This window comes from Setaria italica, chromosome IX, assembly GCF_000263155.2.
Source record: "Setaria italica strain Yugu1 chromosome IX, Setaria_italica_v2.0, whole genome shotgun sequence".
NCBI classification, from domain to species: Eukaryota; Viridiplantae; Streptophyta; class Magnoliopsida; order Poales; family Poaceae; genus Setaria; species Setaria italica.
In genome coordinates this window covers 50762591-50772337 of record NC_028458.1, presented here as the reverse complement: position 1 = coordinate 50772337, position 9747 = coordinate 50762591, and the positions used below count along the sequence as shown (strand labels likewise).

At 45.3% G+C, this 9747-nt stretch overlaps 2 protein-coding genes across 2 annotated transcripts; one reads left to right on the top strand and one right to left on the bottom strand.

Moving 5' to 3' along the window:
- Positions 1-968: 968 nt before the first annotated feature.
- On the top strand, positions 969-4593 carry LOC105915192 (WAT1-related protein At5g64700). Its single transcript, XM_022823454.1, has 4 exons — positions 969-2087; positions 2289-2447; positions 2855-3006; positions 3739-4593. The coding sequence occupies exons 1-4, from the start codon at positions 1671-1673 to the stop codon at positions 3851-3853; spliced, it is 843 nt and encodes a 280-aa protein (XP_022679189.1). The 5' UTR covers positions 969-1670; the 3' UTR covers positions 3854-4593.
- Positions 4594-4755: 162 nt separating this feature from the next.
- Positions 4756-8729, bottom strand: LOC101773512 (putative metallophosphoesterase At3g03305). Its single transcript, XM_004984886.3, has 4 exons — positions 8319-8729; positions 6990-7231; positions 5100-6611; positions 4756-5018 (listed from the first exon to the last, which is right to left on the bottom strand). Exons 1-4 carry the CDS (start codon positions 8587-8589, stop codon positions 4896-4898), a joined length of 2148 nt encoding a protein of 715 aa, XP_004984943.1. The 5' UTR covers positions 8590-8729; the 3' UTR covers positions 4756-4895.
- Between the last annotated feature and the right edge of the window lie 1018 nt (positions 8730-9747).

The following is a 9747-nucleotide window of genomic DNA, read 5'->3' as shown; positions in this document are numbered from 1 at the left end:
CGAGCCTCTGCCTTGCCTGAACCTTCCGTGCTGCCCGCCGGCACATCCATCTTCTCGCCCAACTGCTGCTCCCATGGATCCATCTCCCTCCCGGACTTTCTCGTCACCGACTAGATTGTTCCCCAACCCGGGCATATCACCGAATCTTGGCTTCGGGTGGGCAATCTCCTCATCGGAGATCCCTTATCATCCCCACCGCAGATCTTAGATTGAAACCTAGGAGGAGACGAAGAGGTTGCGCGGCGGCGGAACGACCAAAGGAGGTACCAAGACCCGAGAGCCTTCCTCGGTTTAAGTAAACCCTGCACGACAGTATCGCGTAAAGGGCCCGGATTCTGCATAGCACTGTACGACCGGCTTGAGCCGTCATAGGCCTAGACGAACTTGAATAGGGAAATCCACGACGGATGGGTTGAGGCATCCTCCTGGATCAAACACGCAGCCGAATCCGTAAGAGGACTCACAATGGTGGGCGTCAAGAATGCCTCTCGATCCACCCGCCACGCCGCATGCAGCGCGGGCGGTAGCGCAGAAGACAGACTGCGCCCTCATCACCGGGATGAGGCGCAAGAGCATCGCCATCTCCAATCACATCCCCATCACCCAGCAGACGAATGATGCCAGAGGGTTGCGGATCTTAGCGGCGGCAATGATCTAGTTCGCCGCTGCATCGCCTGTCGCCCTCTCCGTCATTTCCGAATCTTGCACAATCCAATGCTACCTGTACATGTTGGCCATCATCGTCGTCGATGTGCGATTGGAGGCTGAATTTGCCGCACATCGACTTGAAGAAGGAAGCCCATTTGGAGTAGGTAGAGTTCTTCATCGTAAGGGTCACAGGGACATGGGATTTGACGGAGACGGTGGTGTAGGGGTGGACGACGGCCAACGGTGTGGAGTAGATGAAGCCGACGCCGCTGCCCTGCGCCGTGTCATCGACGGTGGCAGGGGACGATCCAGAGCCGAGCGAACGTGGAGTGCCTGCGCCCATGGCTGGCGCGGTGCTGGCACCGAGCGCGGGCTGGGTGCCGACGCCCATGACGGGTGGGGTGCCAGCGCCGAGTGCAGGCATGGAGCTGACGCTGAGGGCAGGCATGGTGCCGGACAGAACGGATTCGACAGTGGAGTCCATGGTCGTCAGGGAGAGGAAGGCAGGGGCACCGCCAAGAGGACAGCGCGCGGGGAGGGGAGGACGTGGCACGATGGAGTCATGACACGTTTAGGGTAGAGGGGAGCGGAAGGAAAGTCCCGGGTCAGATTGATTCAGGTCTCATGATACCATGTAGAGAGATAGGATTGAGGAAAACACCACACAAACTAATGAGGGGGTGGCCTTTAATATATAGCCAATGTAGCCTGGTATACAAGGAATACAATCAAATATACATGGTAAGCATAAATCAGCTATACAATCTCTAATAGTTATTGTGTATTGACAGTGATATCTTTAAGTTATCAGATATTCATCGCCCATGGCCCTGTACTACTTCGGGCTACGGGACACAGCTGCCTCATATGCTGTGATCTTCGCAAGTATGACTCCCCTCGTTACTTTCGTCCTGTCCATACTGCTTGGGTAAACACCATTCTCCTCTAATATAAAACGCTTACCATACAACCTTGTCCTTGAATAAGTTTGAATTAACAGATTTGCCAAATTTTGTCAGCCAATGAAATATGTGATCACCATATACTGTTATCTTACAACTTACAAGCTTCACACGCACATGTTTTTTTTTCCCCTAAACCTAATAATCATTCTTGTTGAGTTGAAATTATACCACTTTAAGCATCTAGAAATGCACCCCTGTCAAAGTGAATTTCATCAGTATGTATATGCCTTCTGCAGCATGGAGAAACTGCGCCTCAGGTCCAAAGAGGGCAGTTCAAAGGTTACTGGAGTAATGGTTTGCTTTGGTGGGGCTCTACTGATAAGTCTCTACAAAGGAAAAGTTCTGCTGCTCTGGCATGCAATTGTAAGAGCAGGCCATAAGGATTCCAATGGAGCTGCTGGTCAACACCATTTGAGAGGCACCTTGCTTTTGTTGGGTAACTGCATATGCTATGCATGTTGGTACCCCATACAGGTAGGTTTCATTGCAGCTAGTTATTCTCTAGGTCTTCCATTGTAGATGGGTATTCTCTGAGCAAAGGCTCATGCTGCTCACCTTCTATTTTTTCCATCAACACGCATACCATAATACTAGTGTTTATTCTAATTCTTCTTGGGTCTTCAATTTCAACATTTGAGATCTGACTGGTAATAACGTATATATACAATGTTTTAGGTGAAAGTTCTAGGCGTATACCCATGGAAACATTGGTCTTCAGTGGTGACCTGTTTTTTCGGAGGTCTGCAAACATTTGCCATAGGAATAATCATGAGAAGGGACAAAGTTGCCTGGCAAATAGGATGGAATTTTCAACTACTCACCATTGTCTACTCAGTAAGTCTTCTCAGAATGTATAAAATGTTTTTTTTTCCAGAATACTGTGAGGAATCCTTTGCTATCGTGTAAAATGTCATGACTTTCCACATATTTGTTTACATCTCCGTCATCTTATCATGCCACAACCTACTGCAGGCCGTTATTATTTATCATGCATAATCAAGCAACACTAGTACTCTAGTAGCCATGTGATTATTAACTGGTGAATTCAGCATTTACTGAAGCTAGCAGATATGGGCATATCATAATATAATTTAACTGTTAACAGTTCAAATATGCGGAACTTGCCTGTGAGAACCCTATGGTTGAGGACTATCAAAGAATACCACTGGTGACTTGAAATATTCAAAATACTTGCCCCTAGAAATTTTGAACCTAACAGTTTATTTCATTTGGAACTGCAGGCTGCGCTTGGCACAGCAGCCAAGTATTGGCTGAATCTGTATGCTGTGGAAAAACGAGGCCCTGTGTACCCACCAATGTTCAGCACATTATCTGCAGTGTTCATCATAATTCTAGGAACACTATTACTAGGAGAGAGCCTCACTGCTGGGAGGTAAGTAACAATTACATACCAGTTCCTTGAAGTTGCCCTGTTTATACCTTTGCTCATACTCCAGTAGATTTAATAACTTCCTTACTAAAAGGTAGCAGAGTTGTGATATTTTTGTTGAAACAACATCATCTCCAATTTACACAGCTTACAAAACCCTATATGAGTTTTTCTCTAAATTGGTAAGGGTATTTAACTATTAGAATGTTGATATTTTATATCCGTTTTAATTTTTATCTGATGCTTCTGCCTTCTAAGATCCAACAAAGTGCTAACATTATATTATTAATCCAAGAAGCATTACTGGTTTCAAGCTATACATAAAGGTGCAAAAGGAATATTTGGCATAAGCCACCCCAACTAGATATTGAAGAGGACAAAATCCAATTGGATGATGATGCCTTGTAAATGTGCCATACCCACCGTGCACCAAATTCTAGTGCCATCTTGACTTGCTGAAAGACTCTTTCAACTGCCTGAAACTCTTAACTTGAAATTTTTCTCCTGTTCCTTTTGAGCCATGTCTACCAGCATACTAGAATCATTATGGAAAGTAATCCTCTTCTGTATATAATTGCAATGTCAACCAGGGAAGGAAGAGGACTTGCAGATGTGCAGGTTGCATCAGGCGATATATGGGGTTTGGGGTTGAAAACACGGAAGAAATGCACATAAGAATATATCTACTCAATCATTTTTATGCCATAACTGATACATTTTACTGTTTTACGACAGCTTGTTGGGCAGTTTCCTGGTTTTGAGCGGCCTTTATATATACATCTATGGAAAGGCCAAGGAACCACAAGCGAAGACTACGTCAGGATCAAGGGACAAGGAGCTTCAGGTGTAGCCTATGCGTGGTTCAACGAGTGAAGATACAACATCTGGTCCTTGATATGGCGAGACTGACTGTGGGTGTCAGATCTGGTCAATAAGGGGAAAGTATTCTAGAAGACTGATTAAAACCATATGTGCATAGTGGTTTCCTAGCGATGAAGAAATGATGTATGGCAGATCTATATCGTCCAACTATAGCTATGATACAGTACCAACTAATGCAAGCACTAAGGTAACTTGTGCTAAAAATATATGCGCCTACCACTCTACATTCAAAATCCACCACAACTTCCACGCTCATCTGAACTGTCCCCTACAACAGATGTATAATTGATTTCCATGTTCTGAAAGTTGGGTATGGATCTCTAGGGTGTCCTCCATCATGTACCCCCTTAGTTTGGGGCTTTGGGCCAAGCCTGCGTGCTTTTTTCTCATAATCATAGCCTACTCTTGGCATGAAAAATACCTAGCCACCAGCTTTCCCCCTGCATCACCCTATCCGACTACCCCATCACTCCCCCACACCGTCCCTCGCCAACCTCTCTGTCCCAGCTGCTGCCCCCCATCTCCTCCTCTACTGCTGACACCAGGATTAGACACGACGACGAGAACTGCTCCCTTTCTTGTGCCACCCATACTATGCTGTTTGCATAAACAACCTTCCTTAGCTATTGAACCCACGCAAAACTTCAGGGAAAACATCAAAGACCGGTAAGGGATATCATTAGATTGATATGAAGGTCCTAGTTATGTGAGTTTGTGACATTCTAACTGAAATTAGCCAGGTACCTTATTAGAAGAACATTAGTTTCTACTTTTTCTTTTCTGCAAATAGTTTGACCACATGGAGATAATCCTAGTTTTGCGATGTGTCACATCCTAATTGAAGTGAATCATAACTTAATGAGTCCAAAATCAGTTACTACTTTTTCTTTGGTAAACTAGCACCCATACAGTAACCATTAAAGGGAAACGCGTACCAGGATTTAGCATACAGCAGCAGCAAGTATTCCAAACGCAAATAAGTTCACTTCAGGAATGCAAAGTGCTGGGTGTTAATCTGCATGTAACTTTGTACAATAGGCAGCAACACCTAATAATAACAGTGGCATCCATGTTAACGGGGGAGACAAGGCTACTGGTACCATTCCATAAGCTGACATTAGCTTTGAACAAAGCTGCAAGAAACACAAATCTATATTATCATCAACACTAATATTTGAAAAACTGCATTGTTAGAAAAATTGAGAGAGACGCACCTTCAAATGTATTGCTGCAGTGATCAAGCATGCAAGTAGAAGAGCCCTCCTTGTCCAGCTACCACAAAACTGGATCATCATGGACACCATATTGTCGGACATTAGTAAAGCCCTTGGGGCAACTGGCAGCAAGCATGCCGACTCAGTATGCATATTTGCTGAGTCAGCAGAGTATTCTATTCTTCTGCTGCGCCGCAAATACGCAATAGCCTTTTCTGCAAACAGGCCATATATAAGGACTATTACAGGGACAAGCACCAGATATAGGAATGGTAGTGTGATGACAAGCACATCTGGGTTGCTCAGTTTGTTGCCTGTGAAGCCCCCGTCATGAAATGGCATGCTCCATCCAGATAAGTACATTTGAGCAATTTCTCCATCTTCAGATGTTGCGCAACCCCAAAACCATGGCATTTCGATGAGCCAGAGAACATATATTACTAGACAAAGCCAGAAAGGCTTACTTCTTGTGCCCTCTATTAAAAACCAGATCAACCAAAAGTAAGCTTTCCTCAGCTGGATTGGGGATGACAGAACAGACACAGCCCACCTTTGATATGATGAACTTCTCCTAACAAAATGATACAATAGTTTGGGGGTGAGTAGCAATACAGTGGTGAAGCCCATATTACTCCACAAAAGGACTTGGTACATGTCTTCCCACTGGACTTCAAAAACCAGATAGTTGAGCCAGGGGCGTGTAGGAATAGCCATCTTACCCTCAACTGAAAACGGCCTCTGCTCGCTTGAAACCTTTACACCATGAGAATCAAGAACAAACACCTGCAACCAGTAGCGAGTAGGGGATGGACTTCTGTAATTTTCAGCATTCCATTTGGCATGGAACAAAGGTCTGTGAGCAGAAGAACTGGCAACAAGCTGCAGAGGTATCTCCTCAACAATCTTAAACTCACTATGAGAGTCAAAGACTCTAGCACTCACATTACGGATAACTTGATGAGAGAAAACAAGGACATTTATATCATTTCTCATCGACCCCTTTTCTGATTCCAACATATTCATACTTCTTGAATCTGTTGGATATGTGACCAAGATGGAAGTTTTGAGTGCATGTTTCAATGTGTGATCTATGAAGGAGACTGCACCACCATCTATTGCTAAAATCCTCATCAATCTGTAGTCCTTCCAGTCTCCAAGTTCCCATTCCCAAAAGCTTGACTTGTGACCTTCTATTGTTCTCATTTCATGATGCCTCCAAAGCTGCTTACTAACTTTTGCATGCAGATGGCCACATAGGTATGCTGAAATTGACTGCCTTGCAAACACACTTTCATATCGCTGGCCCTTTTCAGATGATGCAGTGAATGACATAGGGAAATGTCCGAAAACAACTTTTGTAACTGGAGCATTGGAATGATTGGTCCAGTATTGAAGCTCTGAATTTACTGCTTCTATCCTTTTATCAGTTGGATGACCAAAAAGATTTGCAGGAAAACGGATGCCCACACTCATTGTATCATCAATACCCAAAAACTGGTATCTTCTATCTCCCTACAGTGCCTTTTAGGACAAAATTTAGTTTCAGAACTGCAGGGGTTGTTAACATAATCATGAAAATACAAATGCACAAGTAGTCCCAAAGTATGTTTCATAACTGGCATTGGATATTTCACATTTAGTACACAAAAGGGTGATACTGAAAATGGGATATTGATTTACTAGTTAGCGTCAGATTACTAGTCAATAATGTTCAATATTCATTATATGCCAGTAAATATGTTATAGTTTACACCTTGAGACACGAAATGATAATAAGTTTAGCTGAAATTTGACTACCCATTGGATTTGAGTACAGAATGGTGCTTCACAATACCTTGAATAAATTCAATGATGATAAACAGTAAGAGCTGACACAGGGATAAGTCGTACCTGAAGCAATATACTACTGATGGTGCTTAATCGCTTAAGTTGTGAGTTAATGCTATAAGTTGAGAAGAAGTCCAATTTTACTCCTCTATATGGCACTCCATACGTATCATGATTGCCTCTAATATCAAATATCCTGCTCTTATCAATACCACCTCTTCTAACAATTGCATCAATAGTTTTCTTGTAGGTAACCCATTCGTATTCATCTTGTCTTGAAGTAGTTCTTTGCTGATTCTTGGCATCTTATTAACATGATAATGAAGAAGTGAAGTTAGAGTATGCTAATAAAAGGTCCATAAAACTACAATAAAAGCAATACAGGTCAATCAGATTGATCATGTGTGTGCTTGGTGCTTATCCTATTAACTTATTATTCTTGGAGGGCCTTTCTATCTACCATACTTGCATGTACTTGGTGCTATTAAAAGTTCTCTTATGACTGGATACACAAAAATGTAGGTATCAAGAGAGATCTTTTAATATTTTTCTTGAATACACAGGAGAGATGCATAAGAGATCTTTCAATATGGCAACAATGTAATATCATTTCCGATGTAGTTTATCATCAAAACCAAATTTTGTTTCTATATACAAATGTTCTGCCTTCATACCTTATACTGTAATAAAGGCTTTATTCTATTCTGTTAGTAGATATCCTGTAAGAACAGTAACGATTTGCACTCGAAATCAGAACAGTATGATTTACGTGGTTGTTAGCTCTTAGCAGGAAACAAATTGGACTTGGTTCTCTTAAAAGATGCAGGAGTAATAACTCGAGTTATTAAAGTTTATAATTTTTTAAATATTTTGTACTACAGGTTTCTGGATGCTATGCCAATTCGGTACGTTTTAAATACATTTGGTCCATTTTTACTTTCTGAAATCATTTTTCTCACCATAAACTAATGGAACTGTCACTACACTAGCAAGGAATAACCTATAGTTGCTATAACGTACCATTTGGTCTTGTTAGCCATACATTTTGATGATTAAATGCATAGTATGCCTTTAAGAGCAGTACTGTTAGGGAAAGTTTATTATGTTAGCGTTCTGTTAGGGAGAGTTCGCAATGTGATCATAACATAAGTAACTAGGACAGCCGAAGCTACAATCATACCATGTCTATTCAAGCTCCCATCTATTTTTGTTTAATTGAGTATTTGCACAGGTACATTTATATATGTAGTTCCTGCATATAGCCAAACAAGTGATAGCTCCCTGTATAATAGCATTATCCTAGGCCAGAAATGTATTCATATTGCCCAAAGTTACAGAATCCACTTCACGCGGCAAAATTCAGATCCAGAAAGATGAGAGCAGAGGGCTCACCAGTGATGTCACCGGTGACGAGGAGAAGGTGAGGCCGGATGGCGCGCAGGGCGGTGCCGAGCAGCGCGAGGTCAGCGGCACGCTCAGTGCTGTACGCGCTGATGTGGAGGTCGCTGACCTGCACCACCCACGCCACGTCGCCGTCCATGGGGAAGACCGACCTCGACACCGACGCGTCGTCGTCGTCGGCCGGTCGCCACGAGGAGCATAGCGGCGGTAGAGAAACGAGGAAGAGGAGTGCGAGAAGAGAGAGCGGGAGCTTAGAGGCCATCTCCGCGGGGAGGCTGCAGGTGCGAGGGTGGGGGATCGGCGGGGAGCCGTGGTGTCGCTGCCGTGCCGGACTGGCGGTGTCCGATGCCGCCTTGAGGAGGAAGAAGAGTGCCCGGGCCGTGGACCTAAAGAGGAGTGCGAGAAGAGAGAGAGAGGTTTGGCCCAGTCGGGTACTACAGCCCAATTTGAGCAAGACATGGGTCAACTACAGCCCACGATGGCTTAAATCTTCTTCCTCCGCAAGCCGGCACCGGCACGGCATGTCCCGCACGCCGCAGCCTCCTCCCGTCCTCCGCAGCGATGGCCTCCGAGCTCCCGCTCCCTCTCTTCCCTTCTCCTGCTGATCCTTTCTTGGCTCCTGCCGCAGCCGTACGCCTCGTGGCGAGCGGCTGACGACGATGACGCGTCCGTGCTGAGGTCGGTCTTCCCCATGGAACGGAACGTGGCGTGGGTGGTGCGACCTCCACATTACGACCTGAGGGCCGCCCAATCTCGCGCGCCTCCTTGGCACATCCCTGCGCGCCAATCGGGCTAGTTGTGTTTCTCCACATTACGGCCTAATAACAGTCTAAGTTCTGCTCGTTTGAAAACGGTAGTTAAATTCCCTTCACATCCCTAAATTCCATTTAAAAAATTTGCGTGGATTGAGTTAGATCTTTTTGGATTTTATTTGGATCTCATGTTTACTAAATCTAAACCTATATCTAAAAATAAACAAATCTAGCTAACCTACCTAACCTGCTGGCCCGCTAACCCCTTCGGCCTGGCCCGCCAACCACCGCTCGCCGTCACCTTCGCCCCTTCGGCCTAGCCCGCGCGCGCTCGCACCGTTGCCGTCCCGCGCCAGCCCAGCAGGCCGCACGTCGGCCCATCCCGCGCGCTCGCGCGCGCGCCCGCTCTCTCTTTCTCTCTCGCTGCCGCTCGAGCCCGCTTGTCAGCGTGTCCCGCTCCTGTGCTTCTTACTCCCCGTGCCCATACGCTCACGCGCACCACACGTTCGCGCTGATGGGACGCCACATGCCTCACCATCCGCGCTGGAGCGCACTACCGCACTCGTCCGTGCGCCCATGACCTCACCCGCACCTTTTCCCTTTTGCGTTGGCGGCCTCGGATAAGCTCCACACTGCTCGCACCGCGCTGCCGCCCATCCCGCCCGTCC

What these genes read in the sequence shown, in the direction of transcription:
- LOC101773512 (XM_004984886.3), bottom strand. Translation starts at nt 8,589, where the DNA reads ATGGCCTCTAAGCTCCCGCTCTCTCTTCTCGCACTCCTCTTCCTCGTT. An exon ending in CGTCACCGGTGACATCACTG is followed by an intron (nt 7,232 to 8,318) that starts GTGAGCCCTCTG and finishes CATGTTAATAAG; the next exon opens with ATGCCAAGAATCAGCAAAGA. An exon ending in CTGCAGCAATACATTTGAAG is followed by an intron (nt 5,019 to 5,099) that starts GTGCGTCTCTCT and finishes TGTTTCTTGCAG; the next exon opens with CTTTGTTCAAAGCTAATGTC.
- LOC105915192 (XM_022823454.1), top strand. Translation starts at nt 1,671, where the DNA reads ATGAAATATGTGATCACCATATACTGTTATCTTACAACTTACAAGCTT. An exon ending in TACTCACCATTGTCTACTCA is followed by an intron (nt 2,448 to 2,854) that starts GTAAGTCTTCTC and finishes TTGGAACTGCAG; the next exon opens with GCTGCGCTTGGCACAGCAGC. An exon ending in GAGAGCCTCACTGCTGGGAG is followed by an intron (nt 3,007 to 3,738) that starts GTAAGTAACAAT and finishes GTTTTACGACAG; the next exon opens with CTTGTTGGGCAGTTTCCTGG.